Genomic DNA, 24,510 nt, shown 5'->3' with positions numbered 1-24,510 from the left:
TTCTGGCTCTCACAGATAAGGTGATAAGCACCATCAGTTTAGCTCAATGCTGAGATCTTCTGGATCTCACAGATGAGGTGACCAGCTCCATCGGTTTAGCTCAACGCTGACATCTTCTGGCTCTTACAGATGAGGTAACCAGCACCATCAGTTTAGCTCAATGCTGAGATCTTCTGGTTCTCACAGATGAGGTGACCAGCACAATCAGGTTAGCTCAATGCTGAAATCTTCTGGCCCTCACAGATGAGGTGACCAGCACCATTGGTTTAGCTCAATGTAGAGATCTTCTGGATCTCACAGATGAGGTGACCAGCACCATTGGTTTAGCTCAATGCAGAGATCTTCTGGCTCTCACAGATGAGGCGACCATCACCATCGGTTTTAGCTGAATGCAGAGATCTTCTTGATCTCACAGATGAGGTGACCAGCACCATTGGTTTAGCTCTATGCAGAGATCTTATGGATCTCACAGATGATGTGACCCGCACTATGGGAGGAACTCAGCGCACCGGGCACAGTAACCGCTACACTGTGAGTGTTCCTTTAGCAATAAACTCCTAATCTCAATACACAAATTTAACCCCAGGGATTGAACACAGCATGGGTGCTGCATCAAGTCTAACACAGACGGAGCAATTCACTAAAGTAAGATTTTTTGAAATTTAAAGTGCATTTTTATCCAAGGCCAAAATATTTTTTGTTCAGTTTTTAAACTGAGAACAATTTGTCATGTCAGCCGGGCTATTTTGGGCATGAATTTAAAATTCACTTTGACTTCACTTTAATTTCTCGGCAATTCTTACTTTAGTAGAAACTCTGAGAGGGTTTAGGACCCGGCACACAGAGATTCAGAAGTTTCATTTGGCCAGTTAACACAGGGACCAACATGGGGTTCTATTTTGCCGAACCCTATGTAGTCCAACATTCTTTTCATTTACACCTCCTAGCACCAGATGTCAGTTGGTAATTATATGGAATAAATTGTCATTTTTTTTTAGGAATTTGTCAGTTTACCAATTGTTTATTATGTAGGAATTATTTAGAAGTCAAACTATATCTATTTAGGAATTGATACAACATCTATCAGAATATCTTTAAATACATTTCAAACAAAATAACGTGTTACAACATATTCAACATTTAACACAATAAAATGTCTACATCGAGTGACGATCCAACAGACCTCTCTCTAGCACAACATTTAAAAAAATAATCCCCTCCTTCAAAAATAAAAATACTTGTGTACCCACCCCGGTTATATTCTTTAAAATGCTTTCTCGATGCTGTATTCTTTTTCTCCCTTAGGGCAATGGACAGTAGACGTTTCCTAACTTTTCTCTCGCTAATTTACCCATGCATGGCATGCCGCACTTATTACCGATAACTACACATATTTTTTTGTAATTAATGTAATTCAAATAACTGCACACGTTTGGAATGCTAATTGGTAGCCTGGATTTTTGTAATATTTATGATTATGTGCAAATATTTATTGTTACTAATTGTTTATTGTTTACGGATATTCAGTACACCTTTTTGTTTAAGAAATTTAATGCACGCTCATATTGGCAATTAATAACATCCTTATAAGACAAATATCCTTCTGGGTAACATGTTTAATGCTCTGAGACACTAAATTAGCAAGGTAACGTGTTTTATTAACTGTTAGTTTAGAATCTAGAAAACATAGTACTGATCGTAAGGAAATTACTAGAAAAATAGTGGTACTGTGAAAAAGAAAAACAAGTACATTAATAATAAATATATATCAATATCTATATTTTCTGTCATTACAGATTACAGATGGGTAAGGAGGAAGGATAGAACCTTGAATTTTGATTCAGAAGAGGCTGATGTGAGATTTTCTCTGGATGATTATAAATTGATGAATCAAAGACAATACAATGTGGAAAATCCCAATTTCCATCTCCGTGAGATGGAAACGTGTCCTCCCTGCCCCACAGCTTACACCACAACGTACGTGACTCTGACGGGATCACAAAGTGCATTAATTACAACAACAACCTCACAAACTACAACATCCATCACACCAGGGATAACAACATCAGAGATCTTAAAACCAAATGCAACTACAATAACAAATATATCACCAACAGTACCAGCAAGCACTATAAACACTATACCAACAACAATGGACACAGCAAGCACAAACACAACCTTAAAGCCGACTCTGACATTAACTGAAACACCTATTACCACTGTAATCTCCACACCAGCAACGGGCCCAACATCACCCAGTATATCTTTCCATTCCACAGCAGCACTTGGACCAACACTGCTCAGTACCTCTGTACGTCCCACAACCACACCTGGCACAGGCACACCACGTATCACTGTAGGTCCTTCATTAACAACTAGCAAGACAATAGCCAGTACCACTTTAGCTTCCTTAACTGTACCATCAACAGCCAGTACCACTTCAGATTCCACAGCAACTAGCCCAACAACAGCAAGTACCACATTAGATACCAACACAAAAACTAGTCCTAAAACAGACAGCACCAATGTAATACCCATAACAACTTCACTGACCAGTATTGCTCCCACAACATCTATCCAATCAGCAGGTATCAATACTTTAACTTCCACAGCAACTGATTCAACAAAAGCCAGCACCACTATAGCATCCACAACAACAAGCCCAACAGCAACCAGTACAACGGGAACATCTACAACAGCTAGCCCAACAGCAACCAGTACAACTGAAACTTCTACAACAACTAGCCCGACAGCAACCAGTACAACTGGAACTTCTATAACAACTAGCCCAACAGCAACCAGTACAACGGGAACTTCTACCACAGCTAACTCAAAAGCAACCAGTACAACTGGAACTTCTACAACAACAAGCCCAACAGGAACCAGTACAACTGGAACTTCTACAGCAGCTAGCCAAACAACAACCAGTACAACTGGAACTTCTATCACAGCTAGTCCAGCAGCAACCAGTACAACTGGATCATCTACCACAGCTATCCCAACAGCAACCAATACAATGGGAACTTCTACAACAGCTAACCCAACAGAAACCAGTACAACTGGAACTTCTACAACAAATAGTCCAACAGAAACCAGTACAACAGGAACTTCTACAACAAATACCCCTACAGCAACCAATACAATGGGAACTTCTACCACAACTAGCCCAACAGCAACCAGTACAACTGGAACTTCTACAACAACTAGCCCAACAGCAACCAGTACAACTGGAACTTCTACCACAGCTAACACAACAGCAACCAGTACAACTGGAACTTCTACAACAACAAGCCCAACAGCAACCAGTACAACTGGAACTTATATCACAGCTAGCCCAGGAGCAACCAGTACAACTGGATCGTCTACCACAGCTATCCCAATAGCAACCAATACAATGGGAACTTCTACAACAGCTAACCCAACTGCAACCAGTACAACTGGAACTTCTACCACAAATAGTCAAACAGCAAACAGTACAACTGGAACTTCTACCACAACTAGCCCAACAGAAACCAGTACAACTGGAACTTCTACAACAAACAGTCCAACAGCAACCAGTACAACTGGAACTTCTACCACAGCTAACCCAACAGCAACCAGTACAACGGGAACCTCTACAACAATTAGCCCAACAGCAACCAGTACAACGGGAACTTCTACCACAACTAGCCCAACAGCAACAAGTACAACAGGAACTTCTACCACAACTATCCTAACAGCAACCAGTACAACTGGAACTTATCCAACAAATAGCCCAACAGCAACCAGTACAACGAGAACTTCTACCACAGCTATCCCAACAGCAGCCAATACAACTGGAACTTCTTCCACAACTAGCCCAACAGCAACCAGTAAAACTGGAACTTCTATAATAACTAGCCCAACAGCAACCAGTAGAACGGGAACTTCTACCACAGCTAACTCAACAGCAACCAGTACAACTGGAACTTCTACAACAACAAGTCCAAAAGCAACGAGTACAACTGGAACTTCTACTGCAGCTAGCCAAACAACAACCAGTACAACTGGAACTTCTATCACAGCTAGCCCAGCAGCAACCAGTACAACTGGATCGTCTACCACAGCTATCCCAACAGCAACCAATACAATGGGAACTTCTACAACAGCTAACCCAACAGCAACTAGTACAACTGGAACTTCTACAACAAATACCCCTACAGCAACCAATACAATGGGAACTTCTACCACAGCTAGCCCAACAGCAACCAGTACAACTGGAACTTCTACAGCAAATACCCCCACAGCAACCAATACAATGGGAACTTCTACAACAGCTAGCCCAACAGCAACCAGTACAACGGGAACTTCTTCCACAACTAGCCCAACAGCAACCAGTACAACTGGAACTTCTACAACAACTAGCCCAACAGCAACCAGTACAACTGGAACTTCTACCACAGCTAACTCAACAGCAACCAGTACAACTGGAACTTCTACAACAACAAGCCCAACAGCAACCAGTACAACTGGAACTTCTACAACAGATAGCCAAACAACAACCAGTACAACTGGAACTTCTATCACAGCTAGCCCAACAGAAACCAGTACAACTGGAACTTCTACAACAACTAGCCCAACAGCAACCAGTACAACTGGAACTTCTACCACAGCTAACCCAACAGCAACAAGTACAACGGGAACCTCTACAACAATTAGCCCAACAGCAACCAGTACAACGGGAACTTCTACCACAACTAGCCCAACAGCAACCAGTACAACAGGAACTTCTACCACAACTATCCCAACAGCAAGCAGTACAACTGGAACTTATCCAACAAATAGCCCAACAGCAAACAGTACAACGAGAACTTCTACCACAGCTAACCCAACAGCAACCAGTACAACTGGATTGTCTTCAACAACTAGCCCAACAGCAAGCGGTACAACTGGAACTTCTACCACAGCTATCCCAACAGCAACCAATACAACTGGAACTTATCCAACAAATAGCCCAACAGCAACCAGTACAACGAGAACTTCTACCACAGCTAACCCAACAGCAACCAGTACAACTGGATTGTCTACAACAACTAGCCCAACAGCAAGCGGTACAACTGGAACTTCTACCACAGCTATCCCAACAGCAACCAATACAACTGGAACTTCTTCCACAGCTAGCCCAACAGCAACCAGTACAACTGGATTGTCTACAACAACTAGCCCAACAGCAACCAGTACAACTGGAATGTCTACAACATCAAGCCTAACAGCAACCAGTACAATGGGAACTTCTACAACAGCAACCAGTACAACTGGAACTTCTACAACAATTAGCCCAACAGCAACCAGTACAATTGGAACTTCTACAACAACTAGCCCAAAAGAAACCAGTACAACTGGAACTTCTACAGCAAATAGTCCAACAGCAACCAGTACAACTGGAACTGGAACTTCTACAACAAATAGTCCAACAGCAACCAGTACAAAGGGAACTTCTTCCACAACTAGCCCAACAGCAACCAGTACAACTGGAACTTCTACAACAACTAGCCTAACAGCAACCAGTACAACGGGAACTTCTTCCACAACTAGCCCAACAGCAACCAGTAAAACTGGAACTTCTACAACAACTAGCCCAACAGCAACCAGTACAACTGGAACTTCTACCACAGCTAACCCAACAACAACAAGTACAACGGGAACCTCTACAACAACTAGCCTAACAGCAACCAGTACAACTGGGATTTTTACATCAACTAGCTCAACAGCAACAAGTACAACGGGAACCTCTACAACAAATAGCCCAACAGCAACCAGTACAACTGGAACTTCTAGCACAACTAGCCCAACAGCAACCAGTACAACTGGAACTTCTACAACAAATAGCCCAACAGCAACCAGTTCAACGGGAACTTCTACCACAGCTAACCCAACAGCAACCAGTACAACTGGAACTTCTACAACAAATAGCCCAACAGCAACCAGTACAACGGGAACTTCTACAAAAACTAGCCCAACAGCAAGCGGTACAACTAGAACTTCTACCACAGCTATCCCAACAGCAACCAATACAACTGGAACTTCTTCCACAGCTAGCCCAACAGCAACCAGTACAACTGGATTGTCTACAACAACTAGCCTAACAGCAACCAGTACAACTGGAATGTCTGCAACAACAAACCTAACAGCAATCAGTACAACTGGAAATTCATCAACTACTAGCCCAGTAGCAACCAGTACAACGGGAACCTCTACAACAAACAGCCCAACAGCAACCAGTACAACGGGAACTTCTTCCACAGCTAGCCCAACAGCAACCAGTACAACTGGAATGTCTACAACAACAAGCCTAACAGCAAGCAGTACAACTGAAACTTCATCAACTATTAGCCCAACAGCAACCAGTACAACGAGAACCTCTACAACAAACAGCCTAACAGCAACAAGTACAACTGGAACTTCTACAACAACTAGCCCAACAGCAACCAGTACAACTGGAACTTCTACCACAGCTAGCCAAACAGCAACCAGTACAACTGGAACTTCTACCACAACTAGCCCAACAGCAACCAGTAAAACTGGAACTTCTACAACAAATAACCCAACAGCAACCAGTACAACTGGAACTTCTACCACAACTAGCCCAACAGCAACCAGTAAAACTGGAACTTCTACAACACATAGCCCAACAGCAACCAGTACAACTGGAACTTCTACCACAACTAGCCCCAAATTAACCAGTATAACTGGAACTTCTACAACAACTAGCCAAACAGCAACAAGTACAACGGAAACCTCTACAACAACGAGCCCAACAGCAACCAGTACAACAGGAACGTCTACCACAACTAGCACAACAGCAACCAGTACAATGGGAACTTCTACCACAACTAGCCGAACAGCAACCAGTACAACTGTAACTTCTACCACAGCTAACCCAACAGCAACCAGTACAACTGGAACTTCTACCACAACTAGCCCATCAGCAACAAGTACAATGGGAACCTCTACAACAAATAGCCCAACAGCAACCAGTACAACAGAAAATGTTACAACAAATAACCCAACAGAAACCAGTACAATGGGAAAGTCTACAACAACTAGCCCAACTGCAACCAGTACAACGGGAACCTCTACAACAACGAGCCCAACAGCATCCAGTACAACGGGAACCTCTACAACAACGAGCCCAACAGCAACCAGTACAACAGGAACTTCTATCACAACTAGCCCAACTGCAACCAACTCCACTGGAACTTTTACAACAACTAGCCAAACATCAACCAGTACAATAGGAACTTCTACAACAAATAGCCCAACAGCAACCAGTACAATAGGAACTTCTACAACAAATAGCCCAACAGCAACCAGTACAACTGGAACTTCTACCACAACTAGCCCAACAGCAACCAGTACCACTGGAACTTTTACAACAACTAGCCAAACAGCAACCAGTACAACTCTAACTTCTACAACAAATAACCCAACAGCAACCAGTACAATAGGAACTTCTACAACAAATAGCCCAACAGCAACCAGTACAACGGGAACTTCTACAACAACTAGCCCAACAGAAACCGATACAAGTGTACCTTCTATAATAACGAGTCCAACAGCAACCAGTACAACTGTAACTTCTACCACAGCTAACCCAACAGCAACCAGTACAACTGGAACTTCTACCACAACTAGCCCATCAGCAACAAGTACAATGGGAACCTCTACAACAAATAGCCCAACAGCAACCAGTACAACAGAAAATGTTACAACAAATAACCCAACAGAAACCAGTACAATGGGAAAGTCTACAACAACTAGCCCAACTGCAACCAGTACAACGGGAACCTCTACAACAACGAGCCCAACAGCATCCAGTACAACGGGAACCTCTACAACAACGAGCCCAACAGCAACCAGTACAACAGGAACTTCTATCACAACTAGCCCAACTGCAACCAACTCCACTGGAACTTTTACAACAACTAGCCAAACATCAACCAGTACAATAGGAACTTCTACAACAAATAGCCCAACAGCAACCAGTACAATAGGAACTTCTACAACAAATAGCCCAACAGCAACCAGTACAACTGGAACTTCTACCACAACTAGCCCAACAGCAACCAGTACCACTGGAACTTTTACAACAACTAGCCAAACAGCAACCAGTACAACTCTAACTTCTACAACAAATAACCCAACAGCAACCAGTACAATAGGAACTTCTACAACAAATAGCCCAACAGCAACCAGTACAACGGGAACTTCTACAACAACTAGCCCAACAGAAACCGATACAAGTGTACCTTCTATAATAACGAGTCCAACAGCAACCAGTACAACTGGAACATCTACAACAACTAGCTCAACCGCAACCGGTACAACTGGAACTTCTACAACAACAAGCCCAACAGCAACCAGTACAACTAGAACTTCTATAACAAATAGTCCAACAGCAACCAGTACAACAGGAACTTCTACCACAACTAGCCCAACAGCAACCAGTACAACTGGAACGTTTACAACAACTAGCCCAACAGCATCAAGTACAACTCTAACTTCTCCAACAAATAGCCCAACAGCAACCAGTACAAACGGAACTTCTACCACAACTAGCACAACAGCAACCAGTACAAGTGTACCTTCTACAATAACGAGTCCAACAGCAACCAGTACAATAGGAACCTCTACAACAACTAGCTCAACCACAACCGGCTCAACTGGAACTTCTACAACAACAAGCCCAACAGCAACCAGTACAACTGAAACTTCTACCACAACTAGCCCAACAGCAACCAGTACAAATGTACCTTCTACAATAACAAGTCCAACAGCAACCAGTACAACTGGAACCTCTACAAAAACTAGCTCAACCGCAACTGGTACAACTGGAACAGGTAGCTTGATAACAGGCAATACCACTGTATGTCCCACAACAACAGTAGTGGCATCAGCTAGCACCACTGTAGCTTCAGCAACAAATGGTGTGACAGTGGCCAGTAGCTCAACAACGACAGACCCAACATCAACAGATAGCATGACAACAGACAGTACCACAGTAGATACCAAAACAACAACTGGTCCAGCAACAACAGGTAGTTCGACAACAGGCAGTACCACTGAAGGTCCCACAACAACAGCAGTGGCAACAGCCAGCACAAGTGCAGTTTTAACAACATCTGGTCCAACAGCATCCAGTACCATGGCAGATACCACAACAGCAGCTATCCCAACAACAACAGACATCTTGCCAACAGGCAGTACCACTGAAAGCCCCACAACAACAGCAGTGGCAACTGCCAGCAGCAGTGTAGCTACAACAATAAATGGCTCAATAGTAAACATGTCCATGGTAGAAAAAACAACTGAAACTAGCATGAGTGGATTAAGAATAATTGAGACAAACCATGTCCAAACCAATAGCAGAATGAAAGTAGTGGCTACAGCAATTGTAATTGTTGACTCTGAAACATGGACAACATCGACGACATCAATCAGTACAGCTTCTGTAACTCCTACCCAGGATGGGGGAACATTGACTACTCATCACTCGGGTACTACTTGCCCACCATGTGTTTATGATGACTTTACTACAACCAAAGATGCTCACATCTCAACAACACCTGAAGAAGGTAATGTGCAATAGTTTAAAAATATGTATACACATTTTTATATATTTATAAATCTTTGTTTTTCCATCATCCTAGAGGGACTCTATAGACACCCAGACCACTGTAGCTCATTGAAATAATCTTCCAGGGCTACCATTGAAATAATCTGCCAGGGTTAACTCTACCTTTAGTGGCTACCAGTCACTAGAGGGACTTCCAGGTGGAAGTGCATTAGCACATCCAGCATCACTAAAAATCCCATAGGAAAGCATTGTATAATGCTTTACTAAGGGAGAAGTTCTAATACAAGCACGGCCATTGTATAAGGTCCCCTAATGGCTAATGTTCGTGGGGAAGGAGAAAAGGCATAGCCTGAACCAGCACCAAGGGATGTTGGCGCTGGAATCAGGTAAGTGACCAAAAATGTTTTTAGCCCCTTTTGCACCATGGTGGGGATGGGGGCACGAGGGGTGGGGGCAATATAGAGAGCCATAGTGCCAGGAAAACAACTTTGCTTTCCTAGCACTATAGTTTCCATTTAACAAAAGGACAGCCATAAAGAACGATATAAAAATAAATTGTTACTCAGTACAATTATTACCAATAACACAGGATAAACAGAAGAGAAAGAGCAAGAGGTTAGGGAAAACTTCAGCAAAGAAGAATATGGTCAAGTTAACCAGTTATTACAGTATAACATATTTTAAGACAGCGATTCCTTCTTTCCCTTCTCATTCTTTTCCTTTCATGCCGTCCATTCCCCATCCCTACTCTTCTTCCTGCCCTTTCCTCATCTGTATTTCCCCTATACCATATTTATCTCCTATCTTCCTGTCTTGTGGTTTAAACCAAATGCAATGCTGTTAAAACATATCCACTTCATACTCAAACTACAAAAAAAACTACAAAACATACAGCATTTCAACCCTGCATACAGTATCACTAAGTTTGCTTGGGGGGGGAGGGAAAGTGGGTTCCACAGAGGCGAGAATCACAGATCACAGGCTACCAACATCATAATATTTTCTCCATGGGCCCAATACTTGATTGTACATCTGGCCACAATTACTCACCTCTATATTGTATTGATAGTCTATTTGGTTCTTAATTTCTATTCATGGTAAGAGGCCTACCTTCTTCCAGTTCCTTGCAATGCATATTTTTGTGGCCATAAAAATGTGTACCAACAATATTTCTTGGTATGTATTACAATTTGGGAGATTAATGTGAAAAAAAAAAACATCTGCGGAGATAGTGGGAAGTCAAAGATAATGGAGATGATGTGTGGGTCCCTCTCCACAACACCAGCATTAGGATAAAAATTGAGGCTGAATGTGGCGGACCACCTGGTACACCGGCTAGGTACCTTCGCCAAGCACACTTCCTAGCATTCACCAGGACACCATAAGCACTTTCAGCCATTTAGCTGCCGCAGCTTGGCCAGGGTCCCGCCGTCTCTTCCCACCCTGGAACAGTACAGCTTCAAGTGATCAAGCTCTCCTTCAGAGAGTATAGCCGTATAGCTGTCTCATCCAAACACTAGCCGAGACTTAGTGAAGGGTGAAGTAGAACTGGTTTTATTATGGTCATATATTATGTAGAACACACCCACAATACACAGTCTCCCTTCAGGCTCATATGTAAACTCCTCCCCTTAATTCCTGTAGCTGAGAGATAATTGAGTCTAAAGGACCTTAATTCGATTATCTCTCAGTTACAGGGAAATATTCACAAAATCATAAAACACCCCAAAAACATAATAAAAATACATAATAACCGCACACATTATACATCCTCAAACACCCCTAATATGATCAGCCAAGTTGTGCAAATTGCACTCCGATCCATGCAGTACAGGGGAATCGCCACCGTGTTGAAGTTCTGACCGGCCGCACAAGTGGTCCTATGCCTAAAACAGTTCCAGGGTGTTTTGTGCTTTTGCCGGTCAACTTTCTAGGGCTCTGGCGGACGAACTACAGGATGCTCTGTCTGGCTCTCAGGCAGCATTTGTTCCCCCTAGCCTCAGATACCTTCCCTTCAAAAAGCACTCTCCTGGCCATTTTCAAAGTGGACCAAAACAAGGGACCACGTTGACCGGTAACAGCATGGTCCCCTAGCCGAAAATAGTTCCATAGAATCGAGGCGAAGTGTGGCGAAAAATAATACAAGGCTTCGATGCGCCTAATGTCAGACGTCATCTTCTCTAACCAAAGAGGTTTCAAAATATTTCTGACTTTTTCACAAATTAAGTAAAATACATGTTAATAAATGTATAAAATTTGAGTATTCAGATATTTTTATTTGATGAAAATTAAGGTGTTTTTTTGGCATTCTTTATTTGTGAGATTTTGACAGTAAAACACATAAAAGCAGAAATGTTTGCAATAGAACCGGTCCCACTTACATCAGGTTAGCCGAGAGAGACTAGAATCCTGAGTGCAGCTAGGTAGGTAAGACCTTAAACCTGTCGGCAAAACTCACAGACACAAGGGAGAGACAAGGCCCTGGGGAGATAGCTCAGCTAAGCAGACAAGGGCACATGTATGAGTGTGGGTATAGATGCTTGCGATTGGTTGTGTATGAATGTGTGTGTGGGATTATATGGTGTGTGAGTTAGTGGGGGGTGGTCTTACTTCAGTGCCACTTGGGATTCGGGCCAGCAAACAGCTTCCTGTCCTCCTGCTCCTGTTTGCCTGGGCCTGTCGGTTTTACCAGCTTGAGGGATGGAGGTTGAGGATATTCTGGCTTCCTTCAGAGCTGCTGCAGCGTTGGTGGCCGGCAACTCTGTGAGCAATATGCTCACCTCAATCCAGGTATGGCTGCCGGTGTGGGTGCCCCCCACGGCCTACCTACTCCTGGGGCCTCTCCTGCGGCCCCTGCCCCTGGGAGCCACACTAGCACCGACCGGCATTCTCGCCCGCCGGTTAGGCTATCCCCTGATGCTACTCCTCGGGCCCGGTTGAGGAGTAGGAGTCCGGGCCCGAGGCATCACCTACTACTCCTGGATGTGCGATCTACCTGGCGGGCTCCAGCCTCAAGTCCGGCATCTCCTACACAGCCTACCCCGACCTCCAGTAGTGGATCGTGGGCCAGTGGGCGGCCGGCGGGATGGCAAGGCTGGGTCCAGGGCTCCAGTGGTAAGTATGCCCGTGAGGCCACTGTTAGGGGCCGGGGGGGGGGGGTCCTCCAGTGTGTCGGGACCCTCCTCTGCCTGTGAGGAAGGCTCCCGCGGGTCTGTCCCCCCTGTCTCCTCTCCTGCCCCTTTTTCACCTCCTCTTGTTTCTGGGCTTCATCTGGCTTCCAGGGACCAACTTACCTCTGGAAGGGCCCCTTGGTTTTTCTCCTTCTCCCTCCGGTCCCTCTGCTCCCTCAACATCTCTGCTGGGTATCCTACCACTATTTCTGCCTCCCCTTCCCCCCCGGTCTGCTCTCTGCACTTTCTGGGTCCCCTCTGTCCTCTCTGCTGCCCTCTACTCTGTCTGGATCCCCTCTCCCCCCTGCTGGTCACTTACCTCGGCCACCTCCTGTGGGGCGTGGGCTCACCTCCTCTCCACTGCTCTTTTCTCAGGATCCGGCTGCTCAGCCCCATAAGCCACCCAACTAGAGAGGGAGGGAAAAACAACAGGAGGGGATAGTTGCAAAAATAAAAATGGCTGAAGTGCAACTGTTACACCAACCTATACATGCCCTCTTTTCTCTATGCCCCTTTACCTTTCTATATCCATCAATCTATTCAGCCTTGCTCAGCACAAGTGCCAAGGCCCTACTCTGCCTATTGCATGGGCTGCATGTAATATATATTTAAGTCTTGCTATCAATTAAGGTTGCCATCTATGAAAGGTTTGAGTCATGTAAAAAATACCATCCTTATTCTGCAATAAATATTATAGGGTTTTTATTTTTTCTGGAAGATATTCTTTATACTTCCTAACACGAGTGATCTATGGGTTGGTACAGTCTAATAATAATCATCCTTGGCTCAAAAACAATGAATAAACACTGAGTCCGTCCCCCCTCTCTCCCAGGCACTTTAAGCACTATAACCACCACAGCCATGGTGCCCATGTCCTGGACCTCTGGCTCAGCATAACATTGTTGTAGAAGTGTCTTTTCCACGTTAGCAATATCACTTTTGACCAACTATGAATGGAACCGATATACTAATGCTGAAGTACCACCTTCACACAAGTAACAAGGGTTGGGCCAGGTCCACCCACAGATATCCCAGTTTGTGTGCAACTGCACAAATCCTGTTTGATTCAGAACCATTGGATGTTTCTAGGTGGATGTAATTGTTGGGGTGTTTCAAGTGCTCCTTTAATTATCCTACATGGAGAAGGTGATATGTCATTGTTAAGCAATATGTACAGTTTTGAGAGGTTTAGGTTTAATCTATATGTGTACATATATTTTCCAGACTGCGGGGAACATGGATTTTTTGATGGAATAAGATGCATCTGCAACAAAGGTTATGCTGGTCGTTGGTGTGAGAATTCAACAGGAGATTGTGAGAATGGAGGATTTATCAATAATAGCATCTGTTCCTGCCCTACACAATTCTATGGACCAACCTGCCAGTATGCTAACAGTACCATTACAGTAGGTAAGTGTCTACCATAGGTATGCCAGGTTTAGAAAATTGTCATAGATGGCCAATGGAGGAGAATTCTTCTGATATTGCCCAAAGCTCAAATGAGAAGCAGGAATAGGAATGCATTGATGGTAACGTAGTACATTTGGAGATGATGCCATTGTACTGAAATCCGACCGTAGGAAAATAACATTTCAAAATAAGTCACCAGTAGACATGATATGAAAGGGTAACTAAAACAAGAACGTAGGCTCTATCACTAAATTCTGATAACATTTCTGTATTTACAATGAACCTAATGCTAACTTAATAAAACTGGATAAATTCCAGATATTTCCAAAATAATCTGAAAGATGTAAAGTATTACATATTTATACATCGCTAAGCCATTTCAATTCACCTTTTTTGTTTGTTTTTCTCTTTTTGCTGAATAACATTCAGAGATATAAGAGATATGGTATATTGGCATCGGGTAGAACAGCTCAAACATTTAGATGAATAAAAGAGGAGATATGGAATAAAGGCAAATATTAGATATATTCATTCTGAACGAATAGCAAAATGAAGAAAAATTCTGTATTTCATTCATTTTGTTAAAAAAAAATTATGAATTCCTATATAAACAAATTAACGGATAGGTCACTAAACTAATTTCAAGTCAATTCATTTGTTTGTTCATATTTTAATTTTACAAACAGGATTTATTTATTTCGATACATATTAATGGTTTAATTAAATGAATTGAATAGGCTAAAATGTTTATGAATTTCGGACGAAACTAACAGATATGTGAACACATTTCAGGATTAACCAAAATGTAATTTTTGTTTAGAACTAATGAACAAACTGAAACTAAACTTACACGTTGAACAGTAGAAATCACCAGCGGTTTGTTTAAATGTGAGATATTATAGTAAAAGAATATAAACGTGAAGATAGGACACTGACAGCACTATATTACGGGTGTAAACTAACCACCCAAAGAAGCCTAGATTGTGCAGGACTTCCATCTGATCTTCAATCATAGCACAGTGTCTGAAGACACAACACAGACATTCTTTATCTGAGGGAAACACAGTATGAAAATACTTAGCACTGTGAGTTATGGTGCTATATTAATATTTGAATCCACTCGATTTCCTTTTAATATCTTATTAGATACTGTGGAACTCACTATTGGTGTCGTTGTCCGAATTACCAATGAGGGATATACAGATGAACTACAAGATGAAACAAGTGAACAATATAGAACATTTGTTCGTAAATTTAAACTTCAGGTAAGACCCCAGAATGAATTAATGATGTATTCCATATAATGCCAGGTCTGATATGCCATAAAGTAAAACATTATCGGATTGTCTAATTATAGCATTTAGAAGTTACTTTTTAATAATAGTTTGTGGATCATATAGCAATCTGCTGGTTTACATGTGTATGTATTGACTGCAGATCTTCGTGGCTTGAACCTGTAACTATCTATGGTGAACAGGGTCCACTGGGGTTTAGTCTTTGGCTGGATGTACTGGGGGACAGATGACTTTTTAGGGGAAGTATATTTAGTATTTGAGTAATAGCTGTATGTAAAAGACTGGAAGGTTTAATCATGGGTGAGTGGATATAAATACCAAAGCCATAATCCTTGCTTAGAGCAGTGGTTTATAAACACTGGAAATGCCATAACAGAGTGTCCTGCTAGTCCGACAGAGACATCGTATCCATAGAGTCCCCAGTAATTCCTCAAGTTAAGTACCTGCTGTAATGCTCCTGCGTTCCCTAGTCCAAGGATATCCATTTAATATTAGGAACAATCTAATGAAGATGTTTCACAATATTTATTTTAATATTAATCAAGTCACACTGGAAGACTGGTTTACTGACCTTTTCCAATTGAAGAACAGTTTGTTATTCTCATATGCTGTCGATAATCCAGGTCTCTGACAAGATGTGATTACGTATTCTCACTTGCTTCCCACATACAACGGTTCCGTATTTCTCAGTGGCCTCACATGTATGAGCTATGGTTGTACGTGTTATGGATATGCATTTACGCTTCCTCGGGTATACAGTTCTGGCTATGCATTCTTTATTTATTATTCACACAAGTGATGGTTAATCTTTACTTATTCTTACACACACTTTTTACGGTCACGCTTTTCATGTTATCACATCTTTTTGTCCTTACGCATGTGATTTATGGTTACACTTTTCCTTGCCACATGCACGAAACTTATAAAAAAAAGCATTCCTAGTCGCAACAGGTACACAAGTTTTGCTTTCTCAGTTTGCTGCACCAGTTATGGTAAATGTCTACAGCAATGGCGTGCGATTTGTCACGTATGCCTTCAAGAATACTGTGAGTGTAGCTTATCTTTTATTAATTTTTATTTATGTCCCCCACCCATCGCTCAGGGGTGTGGGCCGGGGGAGAGGACAGTAGGTCCCCCCAATTTATATTTATGGACCCCACCCACCACTCAGGGTCGGGGGGAGGACATTAGGTGTCCCCCCCACCCCAATTTTTATTTATGCCCCCCACCCACCGCTCAGGGTTGGGAGTTGGGGGGAGGACAGTAGGTCCCCACCTAATGTTATTTAGGGCCCCCACCCACCACGCAGCGGTGGGGACCGGGGGGGAGGACATAATGTCCCCCGATTTTTATCTATGGCCCCCACCAACCGTTAAGGGGTGGAGGCCGGGGGGAGGACATTAGGTCCCCCCAATTTTTATTTATGGCCCCCACCCACCGCTCGGGGGTGGGGGCCGGGGGTGAGGACATTAGGTCCCCCCCAGTTTTTATTTATGGCCCGCACCCACCGCTCAAGGGTGGGGGCCAGGGGTAGGACAGTAGGACCCCCCTTATTGTTATTTAGGGACCCCACCCGCAGCACAGGGGTGAGGTCCGGGGAGGCAATAGGTCCCCCCCTTATTGTTATTTAGGTCCCCCCCAATTTTTATTTATGGCCCGCACCCACCGCTCAGGGGTGTGGGCCGGGGGGAGGACAGTAGGTCCCCTCCCTTATTGTTATTTAGGGCCCCCACTCGCAGCGCAGGGGTGAGGACCGGGGGGGCAATAGGTTCCTCCCTTTAGTTTAAAAGCCCCCACTCGTGCGTCATGGGCTTAATAGACATGCCCCTACTAGCTGGGTCACATGCTGCACTGGCCAATCACAGCCATGCCATTAGTAGGCATAGCTGTGATGGCTTCTAAGGGAACACAAGTCAAACACTTGTTGATTGGCTGCCCGGCAGCCTTTCAAAACGCGTCATTAAATCGCCGAACACCGAACTCCAACCCGAACATACAGTGATATAATATAATATGATAAAGGCCATGGGGGGGAATGAAACATCATCCATTTACTCTGCACCTTAATTAAGGATCACTTTTTTTTTTCCAAAGGATTATGTCTTTTATTATTGTGTCTTTCTATTTGTGGAGCTAGCTTCCACACATCCTGGGTGTAATTGTGTCGTCTATTGATTTTCCTATTTAGCCACACGTTCATGTCAATTAATGGGATTTATTCCTCGACCAGAGGTCACACGCCCATGTCATTTATGAGATTTATTCCTCGACCAGAGGTCACACGCCCATGTCATTTATGGGATTTATTCCTTGACCAGAGGTCACATGCCCATTTCATTTATGGGATTTATTCCTTGACCAGAGGTCACACGCCCATGTCATTTATGGGATTTATTCCTTGTCCAGAGGTCACATGCCATGTCATTTATGGGATTTATTCCTTGTCCAGAGGTCACATGCCCATGTCATTTATGGGATTTATTCCTCGACCAGAGGTCACATGCCATGTCATTTATGGGATTTATTCCTTGACCAGAGGTCACATGCCCATGTCATTTATGGGATTTATTTCTCGACCAGAGGTCACATGCCATGTCATTTATGGGATTTATTTCTCGACCAGAGGTCACATGCCATGTCTGATACCTAATCAACAAGGTATAAGACACTGCCCCTCCCTAAGGGCAGTGTCAGTTCAATGACTCTGGTTCGAGTATTGCTGTTCCGTGTTCTCCTGACCTTGGATTGTTATTTCGTTGTACCCTGACTTCTGGCATCCTCTGACCTCGGCTCTCTACTCGTTTATCCTGAATTCTGGTATCCTCTGACCACTGGCTTACCCACGACGATTCTCCTGCTCTAGTCCTTGTCTGTACTTTGACCTGGTTATCCTGAACAGCCCCCGTGCACAGACTCACAGGCCAGGTGAGTTCTTCCTTGGCCTGTGTTTAATTGCAAGTGTGAGCATATCTCTGCACACTGGACTCCCAGCAAGGTAAGCCTGACAGATTGAACTGACCATTATGGAGTCCACAGAGATAAGGACAATGCTCACCCTAGAGATAAGGAAGATGCTAACCCCTCTTGCGCAGCAAGTGTCCAGCCTGACCCAGACTGTTTGGGAGTTGCAGCAAGAAGTTTTATCTCTTAAAGGCACAGTACGCCCAGTTCCAGAACCTGCTTATCCAGAGCCGTTTGTTGTGATGCCTGACCGATTTGATGGTTCCCGTTCCTCCTACACAGCATTCAGACTGGATTGTGAACTTCTTTTTGCTCTTAAGCCTAAAACCTACAACAGCGACTTTGTCAAAGTCCGTTCGGTCATCAACTTACTTTTCAAGGAGTGGGCATACCGGAAGCTACAGGAGAAAAGCACTGTCTTGGACAGCTGGGAGTCATTCATGTCCGCAATGGACTCTCAGAGCTCTACCTCCAGGAAAGCTACTCCCAAACCTGCTCCGTCTAACCGCAGATCGCGGTTACCTAAAGAAAAGGACTCCTACCAAGTCCCCATAATGTCACAGCGCAAACCCACCTTCAGTGAACCGCCTTGTAACCCTGTTTTCCCTCAAGCTAGCTGTGAAACTCCAATGGACATGGAGGAACTGCCTTGTGACCCTGTTTTTCCTCAAGCTAGCTGTGAATCTCCAGTGGACATGGAGGAACCCATGGAGATAGGCTTCGTCCGCTCTAGAACAAGACTGCCATCTAAAGAAAGAGACCGAAGGAGGGCTTGTTGTCTGTTTCTATTGTGGAGAAGGAGGGCACTTTATCTCCCACTGCCCTATTCGCCCAACTCGGCCTAAGCCTCTTCAAGTAGGTACTATTCAGCTGCACCCTGTTATTCCGGCAACACAGCCAGACAAATGTCAAGGGTACTGTCGGATGTTTCCACGTTCCGTGACGCAGAAGAGTACCCAGACTACGATGGTTACTGATGCCAGTGTCTCTCAAGACCACATAATCAGTGACCACAAGAATTCACCACTTCCAGAAAACTCACCTAAGGAAAAAAGTTCAGATAAAATGGCTCCTGGGACCAAGGTTTTTTCCGCCTGCACCAAACCTATGAATAGCCCAGACCCCTCTCCATTAGTACCCGACACTGGTACCCCAAAGTCCCCGACTGAGGGACTCCGCTCTGGAGACTTTGATTACAAGGACTTCTTCAGTGATACGGAGTCCGAAGACGAGGAATACAGTTCCCAAAAAGAATCTGTTCACGCCCAGAGTGCGTTCTTAAGGGGAGGGTACTGTCAGGATTCACACCATGACCTCCAGACTGCGTCGCCCCTTTATTGCCCGAAGAGGGATTTGAACCTGTGTACTCTGCAGTTCTGAACCTGCTTTCTTACCTCTGAGCCATCTCAGGACTTTGGATAACTCCCGTTTAATCTCGAATTGCCTCCAGCACTAGGGGGCTGGACTTCACCTGGCTCAGACCTGTCAATCACTCTCCAGCTGAATCTGATACCTAATCAACAAGGTATAAGACACTGCCCCTCCCTAAGGGCAGTGTCAGTTCAATGACTCTGGTTCGAGTATTGCTGTTCTGTGTTCCAGTGTTCTCCTGACCTTGGATTGTTATTTCGTTGTACCCTGACTTCTGGCATCCTCTGACCTTGGCTCTCTACTCGTTTTATCCTGAATTCTGGCATCCTCTGACCACCGGCTTACCCACGACGATTCTCCTGCTCTAGTCCTTGTCTGTACTTCGACCTGGTTATCCTGAACAGCCCCCGTGCACAGACTCACAGGCCAGGTGAGTTTTTCCTTGGCCTGTGTTTAATTGCAAGGGTGAGCATATCTCTGCACACTGGACTCCCACCAAGGTAAGCCGTGACAGCCCCTCTCTGCTACACTCCCCCCTTCTCTTATCTCATGCCTTGCACTAATTTTTCTACTCTCTCACTCCTACCCACAATTGATCTCATCCTAGACCCCATGCATACAAAACCCAATCACACCTCCTGTCACTTTCTCTCATCCTACTTCTAGCAGCTGGTGATATCTCTCCCAATCCAGGGCCCTTCACCTTCTCTACACACACTAAGACAACCAGAAACCCCACAAACCTCATCACAATACCCTGCCCTTTACCCTCCCTTACCAACATTCAGTGTGCACTCTGGAATGCCCGCTCCATCTGCAGTAATTTAAAATCAACAACCATGCACAACTTTTTCATCTCAAACTCACTCACACTACTTGCACTTACAGAGACCTGGCTGTCCACCTCTGATAGTGCTACTCCTGTCTCTTCCTGTTTTGGTGGGCTACAATTCTCTATCACTCCCAGACTAAACTGTAAAGGAGGGGGTGTAGGCATCCTTATCTCCAATCAATGTACAGTTCACACTGTCTACCTATTTAAACCCTCTCCTTTAAGAATTGCTATCATCTACCCCTCCCCCCCCCCCCCCCCCCCCCCACCCGCCCGGCCATCTTAGGCTATTCATTGAGCACTTTTCTTCCTGGCTTCCCCACTTCCTGTCATCTAGAACTCCTACCCTTATACTTGGGGATTTTAATATCCCAATCAACAACCCCAACTGCACTGATGCCTCTCGTCTGCTCTCTGTAACCTCCTCCTTTGGTCTTACGCAATGGTCCGATTTAAACCCATACAGCGGGAAACATTCTTGATCTCACTTTCACCAATCTCTGTACCGCCTCTAATCTCTCCAATATTCCTTTTCCTCTATCTGACCACCATCTTTTGACTTTTGACATCGGCATACCTAAGACCCAATTGACACCACCGTCTGAACATCATTCTCAAAGAAACCTCCAATGTCTTGACCTAGAGCATTTCTCCACTAATCTCCAAACTCTCATTTTTACCTATCTCAAACCTCACCTGTTCTAGCTCTGCAACCTCCTTCTACAAGACTTCTCAAAGGCTGCACCGTTCATGTGGAACTCACTTCCCTCCTCCGTTAGATGCTCACCTAGTCTCCACTCCTTTAAAAAATAATTTAAAACCCACTTTTTCATAAAAGCGTATCAATTAAACTGCCAATAACTCCCGACTGAATCCTCTCTTGCAACTGTCATTAGTCTAATAATATCCTTACCTTTTGTGTCACTATACCCCACTCCCTCTAGCATGTAAACTCACTGAGCAGGGCCCTCAATCCCTCTGTTACTGTCACTATACCCCACTCCCTCTAGCATGTAAACTCACTGAGCAGGGCCCTCAATCCCTCTGTTACCGTGTCACTATAAGAAATGATAAGGAATAGTGAGTGGGCGCTTCACTGAATTGATGACAGTAGATATATACAATAATCGGTGTAACCAGTACTCTAGTGCTTCCCTTGTGCACCAAATAACAGTAATACAATTAAAAGAACATGTACCAGTGTATACACCTCAACAATGTGGTCACAGCAAAATAAATGAGTAATATTACCAATATATAACTTGACTGTAATACAGACAGCATAGAGCTTGATGGGGATATGGACTGCAAGAAAGAGCAGAAGTCTTGAGCAGCTGCCAGCAGGAACTCTGGAACCAAAGGGAAAATGGAAAACCTTTTCCATTTTCAATGGTTTTCAATTTTCCCTTTGGTTCCAGAGTTCCTGCTGGCAGCTGCTCAAGACTTCTGCTCTTTCTTGCAGTCCATATCCCCATCAAGCTCTATGCTGTCTGTATTACAGTCAAGTTATATATTGGTAATATTACTCATTTCTTTTGCTGTGACCACATTGGGGAGGTGTATACACTGGTACATGTTCTTTTAATTGTATTACCGTGTCACTATACCCCACTCCCTCTAACATGTAAACTCACTGAGCAGGGCCCTCAATCCCTCTGTTACTGTGTCACTATACCCCACTCCCTGTAACATGTAAGCTCACTGAGCAGGGCCCTCAATCCCTCTGTTACTGTCACTATACCCCACTCCCTCTAACATGTAAACTCACTGAGCCGGCCCTCAATCCCTCTGTTACTGTCACTATACCCCCACTCCCTCTAACATGTAAACTCACTGAGCAGGCCCTCAATCCCTCTGTTACTGTGTCACTATACCCCACTCCCTCTAACATGTAAACTCACTGAGCAGGCCCTCAATCCCTCTGTTACTGTCACTATACCCCACTCCCTCTAACATGTAAACTCACTGAGCCGGCCCTCAATCCCTCTGTTACTGTCACTATACCCCCACTCCCTCTAACATGTAAACTCACTGAGCAGGCCCTCAATCCCTCTGTTACTGTGTCACTATACCCCACTCCCTCTAACATGTAAACTCACTGAGCCGGCCCTCAATCCCTCTGTTACTGTCACTATACCCCCACTCCCTCTAACATGTAAACTCACTGAGCAGGCCCTCAATCCCTCTGTTACTGTGTCACTATACCCCACTCCCTCTAACATGTAAACTCATTGAGCAGGGCCCTCAATCCCTCTGTTACTGTCACTATACCCCACTCCCTCTAACATGTAAGCTCACTGAGCAGGACCCTCAATCCCTCTGTTACAGTGTCACTATACCTCACTCCCTCTAACATGTAAACTCATTGAGCAGGCCCTCAATCCCTCTGTTACTGTGTCACTATACCCCACTCCCTCTAACATGTAAACTCATTGAGCAGGCCCTCAATCCCTCTGTTACTGTGTCACTATACCCCCACTCCCTCTAACATGTAAACTCACTGAGCAGGCCCTCAATCCCTCTGTTACTGTGTCCCTATACCCCACTCCCTCTAACATGTATACTCACTGAGCAGGGCCCTCAATCCCTCTGTTACTGTGTCACTATACCCCACTCCCTCTAACATGTAAACTCACTGAGCAGGCCATCAATCCCTCTGTTACTGTGTCACTATACCCCACTCCCTCTAACATGTAAACTCACTGAGCAGGCCCTCAATCCCTCTGTTACTGTGTCACATTACCACACTCCCTCTAACATGTAAACTCACTGAGCAGGGCCCTCAATCCCTCTGTTACTGTGTCACTATACCCCACTCCCTCTAACATGTAAACTCACTGAGCAGGGCCCTCAATCCCTCTGTTACTGTGTCACTATACCCCACTCCCTCTAACATGTAAGCTCACTGAGCAGGGCCCTCAATCCCTCTGTTACTGTGTCACTATACCACACTCCCTCTAACATGTAAACTCACTGAGCAGGGCCCTCAATCCCTCTGTTCCTGTGTGTCCAACTTGACTGGTTACAACTACATGTTTGTTCATCTACCCACTGTAAAGCACTGCAGAATTTGTTGGCGATATATATATATAACAGCATAATAATAATAATAATAATATATGTTTTGGGGTGTTGTTAAACTGTTGTATTTTCTGTACTTGGAGATAATTGAGTTTAGCACAGTTCCTGACTCAATTATCTCTCAGCCACAGGGGAGGGGTTTACTGTCTGTATAAATTCTGCAGCTGTACCTGCTCTAAATTAAGTCTACTCCCAGGGGGTAATGTTATACTGGCTATATCTGCTGTACGCTTGGATTTACTGGCTCTACCCACTGGGAGACGGAACCGGTTCTTTGGTCCAGGGTGGTAGGAGGGGGCGAGACCCCAGCCAAGCTGCGGTGGTTAGGGGGCTGGAAAGTGGTAATGGTGTCCTGGCAGTAACTAGGAAACACGGTTGGCTGCGGTACCCAGTCGAGGTGTCAGGCGGCCCACCACAATGGGGTATTGCATATCATCTGTAACTGAATGACCGCATGGAGTGTAACATGCCATTTCTAACTGAATGACAATATGGGGTGTAACGCACCAACTGTAACTGAATGACAATATGGGGTGTAACGCACCAACTGTAACTGAATGGCAATATGGGGTGTAACGCACCAACTGTAACGGAACGACAATATGGGGTGTAACGCACCAACTGTAACGGAACAACAATATGGGGTGTAACACACCAACTGTAACGGAACGACAATATGGGGTGTAACGCACCAACTGTAACTGAACGACAATATGGGGTGTAACGCACCAACTGTAACTGAACGACAATATGGGGTGTAACGCACCAACTGTAACTGAATGACAATATGGGGTG

The 24,510-nt window shown here is 44.4% G+C and overlaps 1 protein-coding gene across 1 annotated transcript in view; it reads left to right on the top strand.

Annotated features, from left to right (window-relative positions):
• LOC134572991 (mucin-22-like) overlaps nucleotides 1–15,627 on the top strand; it is a 42,570-nt gene extending 26,943 nt beyond the window's left edge. Inside the window, exons 5-11 of the mRNA XM_063432345.1 lie at nucleotides 358–517; nucleotides 1,797–3,767; nucleotides 3,930–4,382; nucleotides 4,434–9,593; nucleotides 13,990–14,175; nucleotides 15,322–15,440; nucleotides 15,613–15,627. Coding sequence (XP_063288415.1) covers nucleotides 358–517; nucleotides 1,797–3,767; nucleotides 3,930–4,382; nucleotides 4,434–9,593; nucleotides 13,990–14,175; nucleotides 15,322–15,440; nucleotides 15,613–15,627 — 8,064 coding nt within the window. The remainder of the gene's footprint in view (nucleotides 1–357; nucleotides 518–1,796; nucleotides 3,768–3,929; nucleotides 4,383–4,433; nucleotides 9,594–13,989; nucleotides 14,176–15,321; nucleotides 15,441–15,612) is intronic.
• Nucleotides 15,628–24,510: the final 8,883 nt, after the last annotated feature.

This window comes from Pelobates fuscus, chromosome 9, assembly GCF_036172605.1.
Source record: "Pelobates fuscus isolate aPelFus1 chromosome 9, aPelFus1.pri, whole genome shotgun sequence".
Taxonomy (NCBI): Eukaryota; Metazoa; Chordata; class Amphibia; order Anura; family Pelobatidae; genus Pelobates; species Pelobates fuscus.
The sequence above is the reverse complement of the archived record's forward strand: the minus strand, read 5'-3'. Positions and strand labels throughout refer to the sequence as shown.